Here is a 26,730-nt window from a genome sequence, read left to right on the forward strand (position 1 = left end):
GCAGGTGGAGCAGTTTGCTGAAACAGTTCATAGATAAAAGCTGTTATTAAATAACCCTAAAACACAAACAAAAAAAATGACCATCGTTAGATCAACATTAGGAAATTGGTTGACGCCGAGCTGAATTCCACAGTAGTGAAATAGGTCATTAGATAGCACCAGTCAACCTCTCGACTATCTGGGGAGTAAAGACTCGACTCCCCTAATCCACACACACACGCACACACACACACACACACACACACACACACACACACACACACACACACACACACACACACACACACAAGCACTTGATCCACAAACGTACACACTTGCGCGCGCGCACACCTATAGAAGCTCGGTCATTACAACTCAAATGAAAAGGGGGAAGACCATTAAAGTGACCCCCCTCCCCCTCCCATGATGATCACTAATCCCATTAGGCCTTAATGTAACAGAGACCATTCACGCCTGGCATCAGCCTGTCTTGGGTCATGTGATCACAGTGGACAGCTCCAAGTGCGTCAGTTCACGCCTGGTGTTAGAATGCGTCCCCGCATGCGTCTCGAGGGACCACGTGTGATCGGATCTCACTTCCCCGCAAATAAACACGAAGTCGCTGTGGTAGGGGGCGTGGCTTAGACTCAGCTGCGAGCGGAGAGAGGGGGGGCGAGGTGGCTGCGAGCGGAGAGAGGGGGAGAGGTGGCTGCAAGCGGAGAGGGGGGGGCGAGATGGCTGCAAGCGGAGAGAGGGGGGCGAGGTGGCTGCGAGCGGAGAGAGGGGGCGAGGTGGCTGCAAGCGGATGGGGGGGCGAGGTGGCTGCAAGCGGAGAGGGGGGGGAGAGGTGGCTGCAAGCGGAGAGAGGGGGAGAGGTGGCTGGGAGCGGAGAGAGGGGGAGAGGAGGCTGTGGGCGGAGGGGGGGCGAGGTGGCTGCGAGCGGATGGGGGGGCGAGGTGGCTGCAAGCGGATGGGGGGGCGAGGTGGCTGCGAGCGGAGAGAGGGGGAGAGGTGGCTGCAAGCGGAGAGAGGGGGAGAGGTGGCTGCAAGCGGAGAGAGGGGGAGAGGAGGCTGTGAGCGGAGGGGGGGGGGTGAGGTGGCTGCGAGCGGATGGGGGGGCGAGGTGGCTGTGAGCGGAGGGGGGGGGCGAGGTGGCTGCGAGCGGATGGGGGGGCGAGGTGGCTGCGAGCAGAGAGAGGGGGCGAGGTGGCTGCAAGCGGAGAGAGGGGGAGAGGTGGCTGCGAGCAGAGAGAGGGGGAGAGGTGGCTGCAAGTAGAAGGCGTGGTGGCAGCTAGCGGGGGGGCGTGGTTTAGACTCGGCTGCTAGCGGGGGGGGCGTGGTTTAGACTCGGCTGCAAGCGGAGGGGGTGTGGCTTGAGGGGGAACAGCGCACCGGCCCGTGACTAAAACGGTGTCCGCCTTCATCTGGACCCCTCCCCGTGGCACGTGTCGGTCACGTAAATAAGCACGTACAGAAACGTGAAGAGGAGCCGAAGCAACAGGCGTTTAACAAAGCGAGACGTCCTCGCTCACTCGAGCCTCATTTTAATGAGCCGTCAATTAGTAAGGACGCATCTCACATCTGTCAGTTATTACTGTCAATTATTCCGCCAAATTATGTTGTTATACAAAAAGTGTAGTGCTCTTAAAGAAGTAAAACAGATCATCCCACATCCCGAGTGCACTTCTTTTATTTCCGCTCCTCTTTGTTGTGAAGCACAGCAGGGTTTTGAAAAGTGTCGTGTGAATGAATCTTACTATTATGATGACGTAGATCTGGCTGAGAGCCTTCGGACCCCTGACGTGATATACTGCATGTAAGAAAGAGTCTGTTGTTGCACTGTTGCACGTGGCACCACATAGAGACAAATAACCTGATGAGGAAACCTAACTGAGGGAGCTGGGAGACTCACGCTCCGACTATTGGCCTTCTTTGATGTTGTGCTCAAAATACACAGCAAAACGTTGAAACTCAACCTTAAAACCCGTTACCCGAACCCGGTCGGGCTCGACCCAATCACCTCGGTTCAGGGCTCTGATTATTTAGCTATTCCAGCAGGTTTGAGAGGGTCGGTGCTGCGGTGGATATATGAACTGCGACCTGAAATTGAACTTGAATGTGCAAGCGGAGGTGGGGGTGGGTGGTGGGGGGGGGGGCTTTACCACAGTTGTGGGTCTGATGTGCGTCAGAAATTACAGACGAGGTAAACAAAACCCAGAGGCTTTGGTGACCCTGGGCGGTCCTTCAATGTGGCCGGGGACACGTGCGTTCACACTTCAAAATGCGATGTGGACAAATGCGTCCCAGGCCATGTGGCCTGAGAGACCAGATCTCAAGACGAATGGACAACACATTGGGGGAATTCACACCTCTACTTAGCAGCTGTTAGAGACGCCATGTTAATGGCGGGTATAAACAGCCTCGCAGACCACTGACTGGTTGGCTACCTACAGGGTGATGGGGGGGCTGTTTACATCTCTCATTAATATGCGTCTTGGGTGATCCGATCACAGGTGAACAGCCCTAAGTACGTCCGTTCACACCTGGCATTAGAATGGTTTCCACGTGCGTCTCGCGTGACCGCGTGTGTGATCGGACGTCACTTCCCCGCTCTATATGCAAATAAACACGTACGCCACTGCGGTGGGGGGCGCGGCTTAGCAGAGAGAGAGGGCGTGGCTTGTGGGCGAGCAGATAGGGGGGCTGATTAGTCATCGGGTGTGTCAAACTAACAACCTGTCCCTTATGTCGCGCAGTGAAGCTGGGTCCTGGGTGAAACACAGGGCTGAAGGGAGACGGAGAAAGGGGGGGAGCCACGCACTCGGAAAGGAGAGCGAGGAAACGGCTCCAGCACCAGAGCTCACCGACCCGGCACCAGAGCTCACCGGCCCGGCACCAGAGCTGACCGGCCCGGCACCAAAGCGCACCGCCCTGGCACCAGAGCTGACCGGCCCGGCACCAGAGCGCACCGCCTCTGCACCAGAGCTGACCGGCCCGGCACCCGAGCTCACCGCCCCTGCACCAGAGCTCACTGGCCCGGCACCAGAGCTCACCGCACCGGCCCGGCACCAGAGCTCACCGGCCCTGCACCAGAGCTGACCGGCCCGGCACCAGAGCTGACCGGCCCGGCACCAGAGCGCACCGCCCCTGCACCAGAGCTCACCGGCCCGGCACCAGAGCGCACCGCCCCGGCACCAGAGCTCACCGGCCCGGCACCAGAGCTCACCGCACCGGCCCGGCACCAGAGCGCACCGGCCCGGCACCAGAGCACACCGGCCTGGCACCAGAGCGCACCGGCCCGGCACCAGTGAACGAATGAAAGACATTATTAAATAAAACGTTGTTTAAACACCTAAAACCGTGTCCGCCTTTATCTCGAACCCTCCCTGCGGCATGGACGTGTCAATCACGTAAATAAACAAATAAATAAACACTGAACCTGAAGTTGAACTTGAATGTGCAAGCAGCCGGGGGCGCTTCTACAGTTGTGGGTCTGATGTGTGTCAGAAATTACAGATGAGGTAAACAAACAACAAAACAAAAACAAAACTAAACTAAACTAAAGCCAGAGGAGGCTTTGGTCAGTCGAGTAGACGGTCCCTCGGTCCTTCATCGTGGCCTGGGACACGCGTGTTTACACTTCAAATGCGATGTGGGCAAATGCGTCCCAAGCCACCTCCGAATGTTGGCCTGGGCGACCGGATCTCAAGACGTGCTGAGGACGCACTGGGGTGCTTCCACACCTTCCTTGCTCAAGAGCTGTCCACTTGTGATCGGATCACCACCCAAGGCGGGTATTAATGCCCGGTGTAAACAGCCTCAAATACTGCATACCGCCCCGGCTGTGATCCTCAAAGCAAAGGTGAACCTTTTAAACCACTGGTTCCCAAACTGTCCCCCCCCACCACCCCCGGGGGAGGCATTTGGGGAACGACGGGGGTTGAGAAGAAAGACGATTAAGACATTCAAGCACAACCAATTAAAAAATACATGCTTTTCTAATACATAATTCACATGAAGTGTGTATTCAAACAGGCTCACATACATGTTAATATGGCAAAGTTGTCAATATTTGTCCGAATCATTATTTCACTGCGGCAGGGAACCATCTGCCGCATCAATTGCACTTGTTTTGCATGTTCAATACAATAAACTAGTATGAACTATAGTTGCATCATTATTCTTAGGCAGAAAGTCCTTTTTTAAATAAATCTATTGATAACAATTCATTCTACCAAGCTGGGTGGGGAGCAGTGTGTGTGTATGTGTGTGCTTGTTGGGGGGGTGGTGGTGTTATAAACGTTTGGGAACCACTGCTTTAAACTCAGAGTAGCTCACCCTGAACGGCTGCACCACTTTCTGTACCATGGTAGCGTTTGCTTTTCTCAGCATCTGGACTGAGCAGGACCCTTTATCGGGTCTCCCGCCCGCCCCGGCCTTCATGATCGGGTTCTCTCTGTGTTCGGACCCGGTGGTCTTTAAGAATCAGCTCCAGAGACCACGGCCGGTAAAACACCCACCCACACACAAGTCTGGGACAACGTTTGACAGTGTCTGGGTTTTAAACAACAAAAACAACCAAAAGAAGAAAAACAACAACAAACAAACAAACAGAATGCTCAGTGAAAACCAGAACAAAAATGACCGAAAGCGAACGCAGACTGTGGTTGACTGAAATTCAATGTTTTATAAACCTGACGACTCCTGCTGACTAACCCAGAAGGCTGCGGCCTCTGGCGGCCACGGTGGGAGGCAACCGTGGGACGCAGAGACGCAAGAAGCTGCTGACAATGTCGACCTGAATACGGCACCAGTGAGAGTGTAACTCCATCTACCATTTGTAGTGTCATCTTTGTTTTCCTCTTTCATGCGACGCTATATGTGCTAGCTATTGTTTCCGATGGCTCAGGGGCACATCTGGTCATCTCAAACTACGAATACATGACCTCCAACAACTCCCCGGCGCGGGTCTGGGTGTCTGCCTCCCTTACCTCCTCCTTCCGGCAGATCTACCTCACGAGTTCTGCCGCTGACTGTCTGATCCCCCCCAGACATTTACCAGGAAAACCAGAATCCCAAGTCTGTACCCTGCAGGGGGGAGATGAGGAACACGGCGAGTTCTGTCTACGGAAGATCACACCGGACTTAGGACCATCACGCACGAAGGACAATAGCCAAAAATTTACTTTTCTCCACAAATATTCCAACGTCCACAAATAAATACGTCTTGTTATGCAAACTGATGTGATGATATTCACGTCAAACAATCTCCAGAGCAGGTCTGAGCACGTCTTGACTTGAATGGGTGCAGTCACTCGGAGTAAAATGAGATGTTTTGCAAATGTCCAAATTTCCAAATGAACGTTTTGGTCAGTGTGCCTTTAGACCAACGTGCTGCTAACATTTGTGGATCATATCATTTGTGAGTAAGAAGTGAATTGTGCTCATTTTGTCTTGCAACAGACAAAGTGCTATGTAAATGAAATGATCATTATCATTATTAAGATGAGAGTTATCATAAGTAAATGAGAAAATAGATGTGTGTGGAGCTGAAGCTCCGGCATCCCCACGACTCGGAGAGCAGGATGAGTGTTTGGATAATGGGTGGATGGATGGGTGGATGGGTGGGTGGATGGGTGGATGGGTACTTGTACAAGTTGCCTCGCAGCGTGCTGCTCTGCATGTGAAGCGGCCTTCCTGCGTTACTCTGAACGTACGTCTCGCCGCCCACAGGCGTTTAACAAGAAACATCCCCTCGTACCTAGCGCGGGTTTCTCTGATGGATCTGCTGCAGGACACAAATAGAGAATAAATACCACAAATGGCAAGCGGGTTACACAAAGATGCAATATGATCCGCAAATGTGACGGCAAGTTGTGGTGTGCGAGACGATGCTCTGAAGCCGTGCTAAATGGCAGCTTTAAAAAAAAAAAGAATTTATAAATTTGGTTCATTTATTTTCAAAGTAGATGTATTTATTTGGCGTAATGAATGTTTCCTCATCATTTCTCAAGGACACTAGGGAAGTATTTGTGGACAGTGTAATATTTGTGTGTGCCTGCTACATTTTGGCAGATTGTCCTTTGCGGGTCAAGTTTATTTAGGTTCAGTCAAATCTTCCACATAACTCTCTTCAGAATGTATATAACAAATGAGCTGACTGATTTATTACCATCAGCTGGACTGTAGGTGGATGTAAGTGAACCCCTGCTGTGAAAACGTACCTCAAGAACCCGATTCTGCTACATTGCCCCTTCCCAAGGTTCTCTAACCTGTGGAGTCTCTTAGCATGCTTCTGTAAATCTACAATACTCTATCATGGCTTTAGATAAAAATAATATCATTACAACGTATATTTGATCCTTTACTATGATAATTTCACTGATTTATAGTATACTCATTGAAAGAAGGGACTATTAACAATATTGCAAAATAATCTCAAAAGCAGAGGCTGTGTTTGAGTAGAGGAGAAGATATCTATTTTGTGTGTGTGTGTGTGTGTGTGTGTGTGTGTGTGTGTGTGTGTGTGTGTGTGTGTCGGGTCAGATGATGCTCCCATGTTATCTGAGAGGCTTTGCAGAGGAAGTCTACTTCATATCTAGCAGTCATTTCGAACCATTCTGTGCAATACAGCCATCAGGACTAGTTTTCACAAGGTTCCCCGGAACAGCTAGGTGTGTAAAGGAGTGCATGTGTGTGTGTGTGTATATATATATATATATATATATATACACACACAGCAAAAGAAACATCGTAACTGTTTTCAAGTTTTCATTGAAACCAGACGCCTACGACCGCCCCCCGCCCCCCACACTTGAAATGTACACTTATTTGTTCGCTCGCCTTTTTTTGGGGAACTTCAACAAGTTCCATCAACAGCAGCGCTGCTGACAACAACCTCAACGTAATCTGAATTGTCTTTCTTTTTTTTGTTTTGTTTTTTTTTGTGTTTTTTACAAAAAGAGCGCCATTTAGTGGAGTGCGGCCGTCTTTGGTCATTTAGCGCTTGTGCAGTGTTTTGTTAGCGTAAAAGTCCCTACAGGTTTCACAGCACCGCTGGTACCATCTCATGTCCTGGCAAAGGTTCTTCTCTCGGATCACGCGGCAGTACACGGTCCACTGGTCCCCCGTGCACTTGTAGGTCAGAGCGGCTGGCGAGACGGTGGGTTGGGGGAGGGAGGGAGGGAGGGGGAGGAGGGAAGGCAGGAAAGCAAAATGAGTCCAACACCCTTGACTTGCATTCACACACAGACAGCATAGAGGTTTACCTAGCCTGGGCGACGTGATGGTGTTGACGTTGATCTTTTCATTACAGGCGCCCTGGTGGCAGGGCCGGTAGGTGGGGGGCCTCATCGGAGACGGGCATTCGTTTCCATGCCGGCCTGTCACTTTGTGCATACACTGGACCACCCGGGACTGCAGCCCCTTCCCACATGATGAGGAGCACTGGGGAAAAAAAGCAAGGTGATTATAACTCACATGGCGGAGATACTGTCTAGTAGTCCAAATTACTGACCGTCCACTAATTTAGGAAATGCACAGGATCCCATACTGTATGTACTACATTATGACTGTTTTCTATAAAAGGCCTTATTTGAAACTTGGTGATGCTGCACCTTTTGCTAACCACAACATGAAACGGCACTCGGGGTGTATCTCGCTTCCATAACACGACTTGTTTCCGAGTAAAACAGGATATCAGGCTGGGACAACACATGAGGAGCAGTGTGATTTGATTGGACAGTGCAAAACATTTGATGATATTATTGTTTGGAAGGTTGCTTGCCCGTCCGTTGGGACTTGGTGACGCGACCAAAAAAATTAGGCTGTTTAAGAGAAAGTTGGGGGTGATTAGAGTTGCATTAAAATGAAGTAAAATGGAATATTTGATTTTTTTTTGGGCATAAGTTGTTGAATAGGTGCATAATATGACTGGGGAAATGAGGTAAGAAGATTTTCATTTCACACTCTCTTACATGCCCGCATCCTCCCCAATCGTATCCGGCCAATTATCCACATCGCTGCTCCCCCCCCCCTGCCGATCCGGGGAGGGCTGCAGACTTCTACATGCATCCTCCGATACATGTAGACCAGGGGTCCCCAATTACTTTTCACGGCGGGCCACTTTTAGGGCCACTTTTAAAACCACGGGCCACTCAACCTCCAGCAGCATGTTGTTCGTTAGTTTGTTTTGGTGTCGATACGTTGCAGGTATTATAATTTAAACAGAGATTTTTCATCTATTTTTCGATATATTACTAGTCTTACTTTTACTAAGAAATTAATTTTATTTTTTTTTTTGGTAGGGAAATAAAAAAAAATCTTCCTTCTGGCATTTCTCCAAAAATTCTCGCGGACCATAAATCAACCCATCACGGGCCGGACATGGCCCGCGGGCCGCCTATTGGGTACCCCTGATGTAGACTCACCAGCCGCTTCTTTCCACCTATATGGCTATATGGCCAATTCCAGGATTAACATGACACCATTAACAACTGATGAATGTATTCAATCAGTTTTCAACACAGCTTTCAACTGTAATCCGGTAACAGAGTAATTTACGCTGGGTAGCACAGCATTATTGGGTGCTTCAGTGTTTACGATTCTTCAGCGAACACATAACTTAATGGAATTCTATGTAAGGGAAACAAACCGTCGTCTAAACAAGTGCACGGGGAGTTTTTATGAGCCCTTGAAAGTGAGAGTTTACTGATGCCCAGCTAAGCTTCATCGCTGAGCAACAACGCTATGAGGAACAGATGGCAGCAATATTCCCTCATTTTACTGTCTTGCGCTTGCTGCAAATCTAAAAATAATTCTCACAAGCAGTTATCTCCTGCTTCCCTTCACATCAGTGGCCCAGTAGTCACCACTACGGAGTAATTCAAGTTCCTGGGAACCACAACGTCCCAGGGATCTCAAATGGGAGGAAACTGTTGACTGCATCATCGATCTACTTTCTGTGGCATCAGAAGGAAGTGAGCTTGAGAAACTGAGAACGATGGTCTATGCTATTCTATAAAGCCATCTATATAACTGTCCTAATTTCCTTCATAACTTCCAGCTTTGGATCAGCCCCCACACTGAATAAAGCCAAACTACAACGTCTCATCTGGTCAGCAGGGATAATTTATAGCTTCAACCTGTCCTCCCTTCAGGATCTCTCCAACTATTAATCCAGTGAGGGCAAAGACAAGACCATCACTGACACTTCAAACTCTTGTCAACACATTTTGAGATGTTTACACAAGACTGTCTAAATCTCCTTATGACATAACAGGCTAGAAATGGTGGCTCGGTATGAATTTTGTCTGCATTCCTAAATTATATTGCTGATAGTCATTTACAAAATTTTATGTTGGGGTGCTTGGGTGGTGCAGCAGAATCTTACACAAGCATCCTAATGCTGAGGTTCTTAAGTTTGAATCGCAGCATCAGCTCCGGCTTGGCTGTGTGTTGTAGGGAGTGCGTTTGGCAACAGGAGTATTTTGTCCCACCTTTATAACTTGTGACTCCTACAGGTGGTGGGACATCGTAACTGCTGAGGTGGAGCCGGGGAAATCATGTGCGCCTCAAGAGACAATACATTCCCCCAGAGAAACCTGCAGCTGGCGGGTTAAAAGAAGCAGTCGGCGACTCTACATGTATCGGAGGACACATGTGGAAGTCTATGCTCTTCCCAACCACCACAGTGGTCATGCAATCATGGGACCATAGCAGGAAAAGGGAATTGTACATTATATTGGAAATGAAAAGGCAGATTTAAAAAAAAAAAGAGAAAACAATGACATCTTGAAATTTATCAAACTGACAATTTTTGACAAAAATTGGAGTCCACACATGACTTTAAGGACGACTACAATAAAAGTAACTACGGCACCATACCATCACATGGACGACGGTGATTTGCTTGAACAAACTTACTCCATTTATATGAACTAAATTGTTCTCTGTTAACATCACCTAAGGATAACGCGTCAAATGACATCACATACTTGGAAAGTAAAAAGCTTAAGAGACTATGGGAGAGAGAGAGAGAGAGAGAGAGAGAGAGAGAGAGAGAGAGAGAGAGAGAGAGAGAGAGAGAGAGAGAGAGAGAGAGAGAGAGAGAGAGAGAGAGAGAGAGAGAGAGAGAGAGAGAGAGAGAGAGAGAGAGAGAGAGAGAGAGAGAGGGCGTATTCAAAGCATTATGGCTATAGCGGCTTGTCGAGATGGTTGTGTCCTCGCGCAATGCTTGCTGGTACATACAGTAACTACAGGACTGGTTCTCTGAACAGGAAAAGACCTTTTTCTCTGTAAATATGAGTTAAACCAAGATTACTAAACAATGTAGACCATCTGCACTTCCTGGATGTGCACATTATGAGCAGTGAAATTTCCATTTAAAAGAATGACTTTATTCAACTAAGTAATATCACTAACAGAAATGTATAATGAAATGCGGAAGTCTGATTGTGTGTGCAATGTGTGGCTGAGTGGAAAGTGTACTCTGGTGTGTTGTAGGGTGCAAACAAAAAAGTAAACCTAAACCAATATGGTGCTGGGACCAGCCTGGTGTTAGAGAGGAGGGGGGGAGCAGGCTGTTGTCATCAACCTAAACAGGCTACAGGGCCCAGATGGGCCACATCAACTGATGCCCCTCCCACCTGGCAAACAGGACAATACAGCAGACAGCAGGAGGGGCATCACAATCACAAACTTTGATTTTAAATATAGAATCTTTATTGGACCTTCTAATAGACCTAATAATAATAGACCTTCTAATAGACCGACCTTCTCATAAACGAGCCACTGGGGATGCACAAGCCAGTGTATTCTATTCTGGCGTAAAACCTTTGCCAAATCCAATGTGGAGATCAAAAATCAGATTTCCATACAGGATCGGTCGAGGCCTGCATTACCGAAGACTGCCACCAGTACTGTTGGCCAGCAGGGTGCCAGTGGAAACTAAGCAACTGTTGGACAAAGGAGAAGAAGAGGGGGAAGACATGTCCAGAGGCAGGGGGAGAGGAGGAAGGGTAGCAGTGTGGAGGTGAGAGTTGGAACTTTGAATGTTGGCACTATGACTGGTAAAGGGAGAGAGCTGGCTGATATGATGGAGAGAAGGAAGGTAGACATACTGTATGTCCAAAAGACCAAGTGGAAGTGGAATAAGGCCAGCAGCATCAGAGGCGAGTTCAAACTCTTCTACCATGGTGTGGATGGGAGGAGAAATGGGGTAGAGGTAATCCTGAAGGAAGAGTATGTCAAGAGTGTGTTGGAGGTGAAGAGAGAGTCGGACAGAGTGATGAATATGAAGCTGGAAATCGAAGGTGTGATGATGAATGTTGTCAGCGCATATGCCCCACAAGTTGGGTGTGAGATGGATGAAAAAGAAGAATTCTGGAGTGAGTTGGATGAAGTGGTGGAGAGTGTACCCAAAGAGAAGAGAGTGGTGATTGGAGCAGACTTCAGTGGGTATGTTGGTGATGGTAACTGAGATGATGAGGAGGTGATGGGTAGGTATGGTGTCAAGGAGAGGAATGTGGAAGGACAGGTGGTAGTGGATTTTTCGAGAAGGATGGAAATAGCTGTGGTGAATACATATTTCAGGAAGAGGGAGGAACACAGGGTGATGTATAAACGTGGAGGACGGTGTACACAGATGGACTACATCTTATGCAGGAGGTGCAATCTGAAAGCGATTGGAGACTGCAAGGTGGTGACAGGGGAGAACATAGCCAGGCAGCATCGGATGGTGGTCTGTAGGATGACTTTGGAGACCAAGAAGAGGAAGCGAGTGAAGACACAGCCGAAGATCAAATGGTGGAAGTTGAAGAAGGAAGACTGTTATGTGGAGTTCAGGGAGGAGTTAAAACACGCAGTGGATGGTAGTGAAGGGTTGCCAGATGGCTGGGCAGCTACTGCAGAAATAGTGAGGGAGACAGCTAAGAAGGTACTTGGTGTGTCATCAGGACAGAGGAAGGAAGACAAGGAGACTTGGAGGTGGAATGAGGAAGTACAGGAAAGTTTACCGGGGAAGAGGTTGGCAAAGAAGAAGTGGGATAGTAAGAGAGATGAAGAAATTAGACAGGAGTACAAGGATATGCAGCATAAGGTGAAGAGAGAGGTGGCAGAGGCAAAGGAAAAGGTGGATGGTGAGTTGTATGAGAGGTTAGACACTAAGGGAGGAGAAAAGGACTTGTACCGATTGTCAAGACAGAGGGACCGAGCTGGGAACAATGTGCAGCAGGTTAGGGCGATCAAGGATAGCGATAGAAATGTGCTGACAAGCGAGGAGAGTGTGTTGAGAAGGTGGGAGGAGTACTTTGAGGGGCTGATGAATGAAGAAAATGAGAGAGAGAGAGAGAAGGTTGGACAATGTGGGGATAGTGAATCAGGAAGTGCGGTGGATTAGCAAGGATGAAGTGAGGGCAGCTATGAAGAGGATGAAGAGTGGAAAGGCGGTTGGTCCAGATGATATACCTGTGGAGGCATGGAGATGTTTAGGAGAGATGGCAGTGGAGTTTTTAACCAGACTGTTTAACCCATTCTTGGAAAGTGAGAGGATGCTTGAGGAGTGGAGAAGAAGCATACTGGTACCAATCTTAAAGAATAAGGGTTAATGTGCGGAGCTGTAGTAACTACAAAGGTATAAAGTTGATCAGCCACAGCATGAGGATATGGGAAAGAGTAATAGAAGCTAGGTTAAGAGGAGAGGCGATGATTAGCTAGCAGCAGTATGGTTTCATGCCACGAAAGAGCACCACAGATGTGATGTTTACTTTGAGAATGGTGATGGAGGAGTATAGAGGAGGCCAGAAGGAGTTACATTGTGTCTTTGCGGATTTAGAGAAAGCATATGACAGGGTGCTGAGACAGGAGGTGTGGTATTGTATGAAGAAGTCGGGAGTGACACAGAAGTATGTAAGAGTGGTGCAGGATATGTATGAGGGCAGTGTGACAGTGGAGGTGTGCGGTAGGAGTAACGGATAGGTTCAAGGTGAAGGTGGGGATTATATCAAGGATCAGCTCTGAGCCCTTGTTTAAAATTGTGATGGACAGGTTGACGGACGAGATCAGGCAGGAGTCTCCGTAGACTATGATGTTCACGGATAACATTGTGATCTGTAGTGAGAGCAGGGAGCAGGTGGACAAGAGTCTGGAGAGGTGGAGGTATGCACCGGAGAAAAGAGGAATGAAAGTCAGTAGGAGCAAGACGGAATGGATGAGTGTGAACGAGAGGGAGGACAGCAGAATGGTGAGGATGCAAGGGGTAGAGGTGGCAAAGGTGGATGAGTATAAATACTTGGGGTCAACTGTTCAAAGTAACGGGGAGAGCGGAAGACAGGTCAAGAAGAGAGTGCAGGCAGGGTGGTGTGGGTGGAGAAGAGTGTCGGGAGTGATTTGCGACAAAAGGGTTACCAGCAAGAGTGAAAGGGAAGGTTTACAAGATGGTAGTGAGACCAGCTATGTTGTATGGTTTAGAGACGGTGGCACTGACAAAAAGACAGGAGGCAATGCTGGAGGTGGCAGAGTTGAAAATGCTAAAATTTTCGTTGGGGGTGACGAAGAAGGACAGGATTAGGAATAAGTAGGGACAGCCCAGGTTGGACGGTTTGGAGACAAAACAAGAAAAGCAAGGTCGAGATGGTTTGGACCTGTGTGGAGCAGAGAGGCTGGGTATATTGGGAGAAGGATGCTGAATATGGAGCTGCCAGGCAAGAGGAAAAGAGGAAGGCCAAAGAGGAGGTTTATGGATGTGGCGAGGGAGGACATGCAGGTGGTTGGCCTGACAGAGGAAGACACAGAGGACAGGAAGAGATGGAAATGGATGATTCGCTGTGGCGACCCCTAACGGGAGCAGCAAGAAGAGGAAGAAGTAGATGAAGAAAAAGAAAAAGAAGAAGATTGGATGCTCTAATAGACATGGCTGCACCAGATGGTAGGCAGATTTTTAAGTATTGACACAGAAGTGGGAGAGGATGACAGAACTGTATTATTGGAGAATGTTTCAGCAGCTGACAGAAGAGGGTTTAACAACTTGATGGAAAGCGCTTGCTGCCTGCAATACAAGGTTATCAGGGACATGGCAGCCCTTTTCAAAGAAGACTTGAAAAATAAATGACCGTTCCTCTTCAATCAGAAGTGATTATATTTAGGTTTTAAACCCCTCATTGCTATTACCAGGACAAGACAAACTAAGCAAACTACAGTCACACTTTACAAGTGGAGAGTTTCCAACGATAAGGGCAAATCTTTGCCCATGGGCACTAAGCTTTATGTCGTACCTCATGTCCCAATGCAGCTCATAGCTTACATCAAATCAAACATTGACAAAGGCATGCTTGTCACGATTTTACAATGGTTTTAGAGGTGCTAAATAGCTCCTAAGACAGAAGTTTGTGCTGGCATTATGACAAAATATCAGAGTTATGGAAAATGTACACGTGCTCTCCAATGCAAATATATTCCAATCTGTTTCAGTGAGAGCCTACAAATGTACGGGAGAGGAAAATTAAGAATTGTGCATGTATATCCCTGCTGGTAATTTATCATATCTATTGGCCTGTCACATCACAGCTAATTGCCTAAGACACTGTTCATCTTGGCACAGCAACCATTAACTTCAGGCACTAGACCAGAAATGTCAAGCTGTTGTTATTCTCATTAGGGTACATTGTCAGGGTGGTGGAATATTCCTGCAGAGGAAGATATTAATTGGAACTAGCAAGACATAATATTTTTGCCATGCCAGAATATAATAAAGACTTAAAGGTAATTTCTGTAATAAACTGGCCTCTAAGCACATTAGCCCCACTTGGTTATTACATTTTATTTACATTTTTTGTTTGGCTTGATTGACAACACCAGAGACCAGGGAGGTCTTCCCATATGCTCACCCCCCCCCCCTTTTCCCACTCAACTCACACACACACACACACGCACGCACGCACTCACACTCGACAGATTTCAGACCTAAACAAAAATATAAGCAAAGTGCACTCACCAAGTGGGGCTTATTTGCCTAGAGGTTGTTGTTTGACACCATTACAGTCTACCTTTGAAGGCTCCTTAGCCATGAGATCCTCCAGTTAGTGTATAACTGATTTTAACAAAGCAATGGCTGTGAAATTTAGTGACGGATGGACAAATAGGAGGGGTTTTGAAAAGAAGCAATTGAACATTTACTGAGGTACTGAAAATAAAATTGAGAAATGGTGATAATTCAGCTTGCACTATAGTAAGGCCTTTATGATGGTATATTAATCCAAGTTAAAGGCATTTTGTGCCAGGGATTTTAAGTTAGTGTGCAGTATCGCTCTCTCTGGACTTTTGCTCCAATGACTAAAACCTCGGTCTTATATTTGTTCAATTGCAAGAAATTTTGTGACATCCACAAGTTGATGTGATCGATGCATTGAGCCAGTTTATCAATAGGGCTGATGCCATTGGGTGATAAAACGATGTAGAGATGTGTATCATCTATATAGCTATGAAAATTAATCCTGTGTTCTCCGATGATATTTCCTAGTGGAAGCATATAGAGACTGACCAACTCAGGTCCCAGACTGGAGCCTTGAGGAACCCCACAAGTTATGCTAGTGTTAGCTAAGGAGTGGTCACCAAGGGAGAAAAAATAGTCTCTGCCAGAAAGATAAGCCCCAAACCGATTTAAAACTGAGCCAGAGAGGTCAACACAGTCTGTTAGTCTGTTAATGATCGATATTATCAAAAGCAGTGCTTATGTCTAAAAGTACTAATATTTAGAGTTTTTTGTCATCCATGTTCATTCTCAGGTCATTTACAGCTTTAACTAGCGCTATCTCAGTGCTGTAGTTAGGGCAAAAGCCAGATCGAAACTTCTAATATATAGCTGAAATTTAGGTAATACCAATTTTCAAAGCAGCAGCCTCATCTGGTGAGCACATTGATCTGGAGGAATACACAGTGACAGTGACAGCCGACATCAATAAATGTATAGACGGTGTCACAGTCACCAAAACAATCTCTTTGTCGCCCAACCAGAAGCCCTGGCTGACAGCAGAAGTCCGGGCACTGTTGAGGACCCGGAATACTGTATTACTGGTGATAAGAAAGCCCTCAAGACGGCAAGGGCCAACCTGTCACGTGGCATCAGGGAGGCAAAAAGACAGCACGTACAGAGAATCAACAGCCGCTTTGCTGATAGCAGAGACGCACGGCGCTTGTGGAAGGGCATCCAGGCCCTCACTGGCTACAAGCCTCCTCCTCAGACTTGTGACGGTGCCCCCACCCTCCCAGATGTACTGAATGACTTCTACGCACGATATGAGAGACTGAACAACGTGCTGGTGGTGAAGACTACATCCCTGATGGATGACTGGGTTCTGCAGGTGACGTGAGAAAGACCCTCTCCAGGGTTAACCCACACAAAGCTGCGGGTCCAGACAGAATTCCAGGCCAAGCCTTCAGAGACTGTGTTGAGCAACTGACAGATGTCCTTGCTGACATCTTCAACAACTCGCTGTCCCAGGCAGTTATCCCCACGTGTTTCAAGTCTACCACCATCATACCAGTGCCAAAGAAGTCCCCTGTGTCCTGCCACAATGACTACCGACCCATTGCACTGACTCCCATCATCATGATGTGCTTTGAGAGGCTGGTCATGAAGCACATCAAGTCCAGCCTCCCCTCCACTTTGGACCCTCTCCAGCTTGCATACCACACTAACCGCTCCACAGAAGATGTCATAAGCTCTGCTCTTCATCCAGCTCTGTCCCACCTGGACAGAAAGAACAGTTATGTTAGGATGTTGTTCATTGACCTCAGCTCAGCTTTTAATGCAATCATCCCACAACACCTGATCAAAAAGCTGAGCCAACTGGGCCTTAACTCCTCCCTCGGCGACTGGGTGCTGGATTTCCTCACGGGGATGCCACAGTCAGTGCACATTGGCAAGATCACCTCCAGGATCATAACACTAAGCACCGGCGCTCCACAGGGCTGTGTGCTCAGTCCGCTCTTGTTCACTCTACTGACTCACAACTGCACAGTATCATCCACCACCAACCTCATTATAAAGTTTGCTGATGATACCACAGTGGTAGGTCTCATCAGCAACAATGATGAATCATCATCCAGAGCGGAGGTGGATCAGCTGGCGGTGAGGTGCAAAAACAACAACCTCTCCCTAAATATAGGAAAAACTAAGGCGGTCATTATTGACTTTAGAAAGACCAGCGTCCACCATACCCCTCTTACCATCAATGGTATGGATGTGGAGAGAGTCAGCAGTGTTAAGTTCCTGGGAGTTCACATCACAGAGGACCTCTCCTGGTCCTCACATGTCACTGCGCTCTCCAAGAAGGCCCAGCAGCGTCTTCACTTCCTGCGATGTCTGAAGAAGATGATTCTCCCCCCACCCATCCTCATTACCTTCTACAGAGGCACCATAGAGAGCATTCTGATCAGCTGTATCTCTGTCTGGCATGGGAACTGCAAGGCCTCCAACTGCAAACCCCTACAGCGGATAGTGAAGACAGCTGGAAAGATCATAGGAACTTCTCTCCCATCCATCCAGGCAATCTTTGACGCATGGTGCACCTGGAAGGCTGTTAGCATCGTGAAGGACCCCACCCACCCTTCCCACATCCACTTCACCCTCCTGCACTCTGGCAGGAGGTACCGGAGCATCCTTGCTGCCTCCACCAGACTACGCAACAGTTTCATTCCTCAGGCTGTGAGGTTCCTCAACAGCCTGAACACTTAGACCTCCATAAAATGACTTTTTGACTGTCTTACTCACTGTCCGTGTCAGATGTACTTGTGATGTTTAGGTCCGTGAAGTAATTCTTGTTTTTAATGCACTTTTTGTTTTTAATATTTATTGTGTGTTACTTGTTTTTATGAGGCACCGAGGTCCTTGCGAAACGTAATTTCGCTCCCTTGTATGTATGAGACATGCATATAAGGCAATGACAAATAAAAGCAGTCTAAGAATTTTACTTAAAATAGAAAGGCTTGAAATTGGCCTGAAATTTTTTAGCACTAAAGGATTCAGGTTACTTTTCTTTAGGAGAGGTTTAACAATAGCAGTTTTCAGTGCCTGGGGGGAAAATACCAGTCAGCAGGGAGTGATTTACAATCATTAGCACTTCATCCTCTAGACAATTAAACACAGTCTTAAAAAGGGTGGTAGGGATAGGGTCAAGTGAGCAGGTGGAGGGTTTTAGCTGCATTACTTCATTCCTGACCATTTCTTTAACTAGAAGGTTGCTGGTTCGATCCTTGGCTCCTCCTGGCAAAAATGCTGAGGTGACTCTAAGCAAGACACATAACCCTTAACTTTTGCCAACAAGCTGGTTGTTACCTTGCATGGCTGACACCAATATCAGTGTATAAGTATGTGTGGATGAATGTGAGACGTTAGCTGTAAAGTGCTTTGAGTGGCTGTTGCAGCTAGAAAGGTGCTATATGACCGCAGTCCATTTACCATTTCAATTAATAATATTTGATCTTCAAATTGGTTTTTTTTGTGTGTCTTCAACGAAATATTTTTTGATTGCCGAATCAAAGTTTTGCTCTCAAATATTTCATATTTGCTTGCACGATAAAGACACAGAAAGAACTTCATACATAACTGGTTGAACCACCAAACATGTCAGCATTTGTCGCTTGTGAAAAAAATGACCCCAGTTTTCAACCCTTCTGCATATCATTCAGTGGTTAAAACTGTCCCCCTCACACCCAAGCTTTCAGAAGTTTTCACTGAATCGCCTTGCAAAGAGGATCAAGTCCATGCTAGGGCAAGGGTCATCAGCAACAGAACAGAACAAGCTGCTTAATTATTGACTCATATCATGTATACTGTATTTTGAATTACAGTAATCCAGTTTTACAGTACTCCACTGGCATCTGTTCTGCCAGTCATTACTGGAATTCCTTTAAATGCAACCTCAGAGGAAAGCATTGAAATACATACCTATGCACACAGTCATTCTCTCACATCCACAAAACACAAGCCTACTGATGACGAATGTGATGATACAAGAAAACCAAGAGCCCGACGGTAGAATCAATATTATAGAGTCAGTCCATATGCCTGAGAGCGTGATGGTTAAAACTGATATCAGTGATAGTCCATAGGCTGTTTGAAAGCAAACAGCCTCTAATTTCAGTACTTGTTAGTCACCACTATAGCTAATTTCAATGACCGAAGAGTCACATACTTTTAAATTGACTTAGAGTTAATAAAATGTGAAAATCTTTTGGACACATGGTGGGGGGGGAAACCTTGAATGTGCCAGTTCTACCATTGTATTGTGGTAACAATGACCCTCAATAAACCTGCTTACATCTTTAATTGCCCCGTTCATTGCTGAAACATATCCAGACTATGGATAGTTGACAGTTCAACAAAACATTTACAGTGCCAGGTTGGTTTAGGTCAGGGTGGTGTTTGTAATTGGACGGCTAAAAGTCCTTTGCAGGTGTTCAATGAAGCATCTAGGTGTTAATACTCATAGCCTGACCATAATCAACTCAGCATGCTGTGTACTCCATAGTAAATGTGAGCTTGATGGGATGTTTTTCATTGCTTGTGGTACATAGCCGCTGAGGTCAGACTTCTCCCCGGGTACACCTCTGGCTGATAAAAACCTTCTGACCCCCAATTCAACTAAGCGTATACTGCAGACATAGAGACAAAAAATGCTACAACATTGTGATGTACCAGCTATTAGAGTGGGATTTAGTGATCGTTAAACGATTCAGTGACATAGTGTCTTTCTGCGCATCACTCAATAACAGTAGTTCATGCAAACACTTGCAATCACGACAAAAGAATCTAATATAAAAGCCTAAGCTTCTTCCAATTTTATTATTCAGCTAAATGGTATGTATAAATAGTCAGTGTACACGGACTTAAATGACGGGTGGGATGTAGGTAATGTCAGCGTAGGTGAAACTGGAACACTGTGTCTGTCAGCCACCAAGTGACAAGTAGAAGTCCAGTCCAGTTTGCAACATGTAAAATCAGACAAAACAGGGTCTGTGTACTATGTCGTGGTGTTCTTGAAAGACAAGCAATGTCACAGATCCACATCTGAGAGCTATCCAAATAATGTACAGGGTGAATGAACTCAACTCTTTGGATGTAGGAACCATGTACTAATGCTAAGATAGGGAACTGTCCATCTGCGAAAAGACACATCCAAAGACACTTCCAAGTTCAGTGATGCACCCACGGCACACGACCATGACCCGAAGGTAGACAATTATACCCTTCTGCTTCTTGCTCATGAAAAGCTTTGTTCCTTTGTCCATCAGGGAGGTAAATACAAGCGTCAAGTGTCATTTTTGTGACACCAGACCCTTGAACGCAAATGTTGAAAGCACGGTAACAGGCAAAATCAGCATTCTGTTTGAGTTCCTTAACAAGTACTTTCTACTTTCCATCTATTTATCTTTTTTTCCACCAATGTTTGGAAAAGCCTCGTTCAAAATAGCAAGAATTTAGGCTTTTGAGTGTGAAATTTATCTTTTTTCCACCAATGTTTGGAAAAGCCTCGTTCAAAATAGCAAGAATTTAGGCTTTTGAGTGTGAAAGCCGTACTGAACTGCGCAGTTTAAGTTGAGTTTCTGAAGAGGCTGACAGTAACAGATGCTAGTCATCAAGTGCAAAAAGGAAAAAAAAAGAAAAAGAAAAAGAAAGTTAGTAGGAGGGGAAAAGAGTGGGAAGGAAAGACAAAGAACCAGAAATCTGAAGAAGAATACAGCAGCTCTTCACACATAGACAGATGTACGGGCAAGTAGACTATGAAGAAGACATGCACTCAGACAGAAAAGGCTGCGCAAATCCAAAAAAAACCAGCCAGCAGCCCTCCGTTATGTCTCTTCATTAAAGCTGCTAAATGGTGCGGCGAGCTGAGACTCTGAACTATGCCCTGCCCCGCTCCACGGAAAAGGAAGAAACACAATGCTCCATTTGCTAAACAGCTCTAATAATTGCTCGGCTTGTTCTCCGGTCTCTTGAGGAGATTATTCAACCCGAAGGGCTCAGAATAAATGAATTTTAACAGTCTCTACAGATGTGTGACTCGCTTCCTGTTTCAATTTTAAATATAGACACACACACACCCGTGCACACAGTTGCCCCTCAGTTGCGTGTCATGTCTCCTGAACGAGAGCTGGCTGGATGATGACGTGTGTGGCTAGATTGCTGTGGACTCCTGTGGGGATCAGCCACAATATCTCCCACACATCTTGTTATTCAGATATTATTTTCCAGACTAGAAAATGACATCAAAAATGAATAATACCGTGATAAGAGCAGCTGAATGGATTTCGGAGAGACATGCATAATGGCTCAAAATGTAGATTTGCCAAGCATGCTACAACATTTCTGTCAAATATGTCTTTCATAAGTGGGCAGTATTTCAATATCTCAGCAGAGTCGAGTCAAGTCAAGTCAGTTTTATTTGTATAGCCCAATATCACAAATTTGCCTCAAGGGGGCTTTACAGCAAGCGATGTCCTCTCGGTCCGATAACTGACAACCTGTCGATCTTTACCTTCCCTCCCCTTTTTTCACGACATGGACCATTAGACGACGGCTTTATGAGCGCCTTTCAAAAGGTGGCGCCGGGCCTATGTCACCAGGCTGATGACGGGGAACGCAAAATTCCCTTCACTAAGGGTGTGGAACCGGAGAGGGGAAGTTCATGTTTCTCTCCACACGCTTAGGAAGTAGCACCTCCCCTTCACCCGTGCAAGCAGAGCTCTCCGCATGAGCCGCAGGCACATCTGGAGCAGTCGTCAGTGCTGTAAATCAACACCGCACAATGTCAGGGGCTGGTTTTAGTGTCTCTGCGTGTATATGAGTACGTGTGTGTGTGTGAGCCAGCTGTGAAAAAGGTTACTCCTCTTTAAGGCAGGTGTTAAACACTTGTCCGTCAGCTATTGATTGGCATGGCTAGCATTCATTTCGGAGGACGAGTCGGTGCCAGCCTAATGCCTCTGTTTAAGCGAGATAGAGAGAGAGAGTGTGTGTGTGTGTGTGTGTGTGTGTGTGTGTGTGTGTAGAGCATGAAAGAGAAAACGTGAAGGTTGCGAGTGTGTGACTGAGAGCAAGAGCTAGAAAGAGAGATGGGGTACTTGGGTCTCCTGATGCCTCTGTGCTGAGTAAACGGTATACGTATATGTGTTTTGCTCCCACCTTGGACCAGTCTCCAGTCTTCCATTCGTAGCATTTGGAGTGGTCCTCGCAGGGCTCCTCCTGAGCGGGCTGGGAGAGAGGATCACATCTCCCCTTCGGGTTGGTGCAGGACACCGTCCGTCTGCGTACTCCTTTACCACAGTCAGAAGAACACTAACGGGATCAGGACGGAGGGATAGAGTGGGGCAGGAAGAGGGGGGGGAAAGATAGCAGGAGAGATGAGAAGCAGCGAGGGCAGCAAGGGCAGAGAGAGAGAGAGGTTGATGTTAGCTTTTCATTTTGATGAACTTCTCCCTCCAATCAGCGTCAGCCTGTCAGGAACAGAAAGAGACAATGAGAAGAGTGTGTCACTGTAACACAGATAATAAAGAATACCGTATTTCCTGGACTATAAGTCGCTGTTTTTTTTTACTCATCTGGCTGGTCCTGCGACTTATATTCCAAAGCGACTTCTACAATGTAATTTTTGTCGGACGAACACGCTGCATTTCCACTAAGGCCGCTAGATGGCACTGTTACATCTTGTGACTCAATTGAAAATACTGCACCGCCATATAAATGCGACTAATACACCGAAGCGACTTACGTATATGATTTTTTTTTTCTTGCAAAAATGTTTTGTTTTTCTTTCTTTTCTTTTATTGTTTATTTGATAGGGACCACGCACAATTTTACAATTGCACCAGAGTTAGCTGGCAGCTAATTTGCATCTGCAGTCCCTGGGCAGGCAAACAAACAATTAATACAGAAGTAAAAACATAACAATACATAAGACAACTATTTTGTTTTGCTGAGTGCGACTTACACTCCAGTGCGCCTTGTAGTCAGGTAAATATGGTACTTTCCTTGTGAAACACTGATTTAACATTTGACAAATGATGATTTTTTTTCAGTCAGATTTGGATTACAGGTGTAAGAGACTCTTGAATTCACAAGTCAACGTTAATTTCCAGAGGATAAACATGTTAACCGCCTAAATGGTTTTGGCTGCACATTTGGGTGGCGATGTATGTGCATGTACGCACATGTATGTATTTGTGTCAGACCTTGGACCACTCTGAAGCCTCCCAGATGGTAAGGCAGAGACGTCCCTCACAGGCTTGCAGGACAGGGGGCTTGCCCCCCTGGCAGTAAAGATCCTTTGTATGAATGAGGGAGCCATTTTGGAGCTGGTATACACACACCACCTCCCTCTGCTGAAGACCCCTCCCGCATGTCACAGAGCAGGACCCCCACTCCCCTGTCACCCACCTAAGAGACACACAGCAGAAGGCGCTTTAAAGTCACCCTAAACCCAATAAGGCTACATAATGTAGACCACACAGATACAAGATGCAAATATGCGATGGGGTTTTAAACTGGGCAGGCGACCCATATAGCAACCTGAAACGAATGAATCAGCACATGGCGGATAAATACTGCTCATTCTTTCAATACCTGCATCTCTTACTTTTTGCAGATAAAAAGCTTTCATTCAATAGATACACTGAATTGAGTATGTTGTATGTATACGAGTGGTTAGAAGCATAACTACTTGGGAGCCTTAACTAAGACTGAATATGCCACAAATGTGAGTACTGAACATCTGGGACGCTGGCAAACTTTCCAGGGTCAGATGAGCCAATGAGTTCGAGAAACAGAGAGTTAGTTCCCAGTACATGTCAGTTTCTTCTGATTTTTTTCTGTGGACCTCACCACCCCCTCTTTTTTTGGGGGGGGATTTCCCCCCCCTTTTTCTCCCCAATTCTGCCCAGCCAATTACCCCACTCTTCCGAGCCGTCCCAGTCATTGCTCCGCCCCCTCTGCTGAGCCGGGGAGGGCTGCAGACTACCAAAGGCCTCCTCCGATACATGTGGAGTTGCCAGCCACTGCTTTTTACCTGACAATGAGGTGTTTTGCCAGGGGGGCGTAGCGCATGGGAGGATCACGCTATTCCCCCTAGTCCCCCCCCCGAACAGGAGCCCCGACTGACCAGAGGAGGGGCTTGTGCAGCGACCAGGACACATACCCACATCTGGCTTTCCACCCGCAGACACGGCCAATTGTGTCTGTAGGGAGGCCCGACCAAGCTGGAGGAAACATAGGGATTCGAACAGGCGATCCCCGTGTTGGTAGGCGACGGAATAGACCGCCACGCTACCCAGACGCCCGTACACCACCCCTTTCTTATAGCCGTCCCTATCCCCCGATACTGTCTCACACTCTTCTCCTCTCCTCTTATTCTAACTATCATTTCAGCTTGTCTGATTGTTCTTCCCCTCTTTGCCTTCTCAATTCTTGTTCTGCATTTCTCCCACGGGTTTTCAATCTCTCTCTCTCTCTCTCCCCGAGCTTTAAGCCCCTCCTTTTCCCATTATCAATACATCTTCTGTTATTCTTGTTAGATTGGCATGTAATCAGTCAGCGAGCCTAAAAGCTTTAGCTTTTTGGTTAGAAAAAAAACATAAGGAAAGAGGAATAACGTGCTTGGTCTGTGTCTCAGCACAGAGTGATACACAACTTATCTTCAGTCCTCATTACTAACGCCATAAGTGACTTATCAAGACAAAGGATGGCTGAGATTGGGACAGGTCAGATAGAAGGGGTGTGTTTGGTCCTTCATAGACCATCTACGGGCACACATGACAAACTGCAATACTTGTGAGTACTGTCTATCGTCACATCTGACAGTGAATGTCTTAATTTAACAGAGGCGCTCTCTAAGCATGTTTCAGGTCCACTGGCATCCCAATCCCCTGCCACTTTGACGGCATCAGCTCCCAGCTGGGTTCATTAAAGCTACAGGCTTCTTTGGCTTATCACTAATGTAAACTGTGTTGTGTGTGTGTGTGTGTGTGTGTGTGTGTGTGTGTGTGTGTGTGTGTGTGTGTGTGTGTGTGTATTCTCACCGGTACTGGCAGGGGTGAGTGTTGCAGGGTCGCACTTGGGGTAGTGGCCGGTTCTCAGGCTGACAGTGGCTGTCGTTGACTAGTTCCATGGTCTTATTAGCCATCCTCATACAAGATACTACTGTCCTTCTTTCCCCTACATAGGCAGAACACACACACACACACACACACACACACACACACACACACACACACACACACACACAAAACACGTAATAAGTGCACAAACTAGGGAAATGTAAGGAAAACAGGCCATTATCACCGCCCACAGATGGATTATTAAAAATTATTATTATTATTATTGTTATTACTTATGAATTATTATTAAAAAGAAATTACAAGGGCATGACCAGAAGATCCACTACATAGCAAAAAGTATGTGGACACCCCTTCTAATTAGCTGGTTCGGCTATGTCAGCCCCACCCATTGCTAACAGGTGCACAGAATCAAGCACACTGCCATGCAGTCTCCTTAGACGAACACTGGCAGTAGAACGGGTCATACTGCAGAGGTCAGTGACCTTCAACGTGGCTCTGTCATAGGATGCCACCTTTCCAGCAAGTCAGTCGGTCATGTCACTGCCCTGGCAGATCTGCCCCCGGTCAGCTGCGAGTCTGTTATTGTGGAGCTGAAACATTCTGGAGCCACATCGGCTCAGCCATGAAGTAGTAGGCCACACAAGACCACAGAATGGGACCGCCCAGTGCTGAAGGGTAGCACGCAAAAATCCTCTGTCCATGGTTCAGCACTCACTACCGAGTTGCAAACTGCTTCTGGAAGCAACGTCAGCACGAGACGTTTGTCCTGTTTGTCAGGAGCTTCATGAAATAGGTTTCCGTGGCCCGAGCAGTCGTACACACCAAAGATCACCATGCCCAATGCCAAGCATCGGCTGGAGTGGTGGAAAGCACACTACCCCATTGGAGTCTGGAGCAGTGGAAACGTGTTCCCTGGCGCGATGAATCACACTTCACTATCTGGCAGTTTGAAGGACCAATCTGGGTTTGGCGGATGACAGAACACTACCTGCCCGAATGCATAGTGCCAACAGTAAGGTTTGGTGGAGGAGGAATAATGGTCTGGAGCTGTTTTTCATGGTTTGGACTCGGCCCCTTAGTTCCAGTGAAGGGAAATCTTAATACTACAGTATACAATGTCAATCTAGAGAGTTGTGCGCTTCCAACATTGTGGCAACAGTTTGGGGAAGGCCCTTTCCTGTTTTAGCACAATGCCCCATGCACAAAGCGAGGTCAATAAAGACATGGTTTGCTGAGTTTGGTGTGGAAGAACTTGACTGGCCTTCACACAGCCCTGACCCCAACCCCGTCCAACACCTTTGGGATGAACTGGAACGCCGACTGTGAGCCAGGCCTTCTCCTCAACATCAGTGCCCGACCTCACTAATGCGCTTGTGGCTGAATGGGAGCGAATCCCAGCAGCCATGTTCCAACATCTAGTGAAAAGACTTCTCAGAAGAGTGGAAGCTGTTACAGCAGCAAAGGGGAGGGGGGGGGGCACCTCCATATTAATGCCCGTGGTTTTGGAATGAGATGTTCAACAAGCACAAATGAGTGTGATGTTGGGTGTCCGAATACTTTTGGCCATGTGGTGTATTTGTTTTTGCCAAGATTTCCGTATGAGGAAAAAAGCTGAGTGGGGGGGGGATGGGACATTTTTGCCTCATT

The 26,730-nt window shown here is 47.0% G+C and overlaps 1 protein-coding gene across 1 annotated transcript in view; it reads right to left on the bottom strand.

The window, feature by feature from the left end:
- Positions 1-6,978: 6,978 nt before the first annotated feature.
- The window catches only part of adamts17 (ADAM metallopeptidase with thrombospondin type 1 motif, 17), a 124,656-nt gene continuing 104,904 nt past the window's right edge, over positions 6,979-26,730 (bottom strand). Inside the window, exons 20-24 of the mRNA XM_056279402.1 lie at positions 25,045-25,180; positions 23,203-23,407; positions 22,157-22,309; positions 7,248-7,425; positions 6,979-7,130 (exon numbers count right to left, since the gene is read on the bottom strand). Of these exons, the coding sequence (XP_056135377.1) occupies positions 6,979-7,130; positions 7,248-7,425; positions 22,157-22,309; positions 23,203-23,407; positions 25,045-25,180 (824 nt within the window). The remainder of the gene's footprint in view (positions 7,131-7,247; positions 7,426-22,156; positions 22,310-23,202; positions 23,408-25,044; positions 25,181-26,730) is intronic.

Source organism: Lampris incognitus, chromosome 4 (assembly GCF_029633865.1).
Source record: "Lampris incognitus isolate fLamInc1 chromosome 4, fLamInc1.hap2, whole genome shotgun sequence".
NCBI classification, from domain to species: domain Eukaryota; kingdom Metazoa; phylum Chordata; class Actinopteri; order Lampriformes; family Lampridae; genus Lampris; species Lampris incognitus.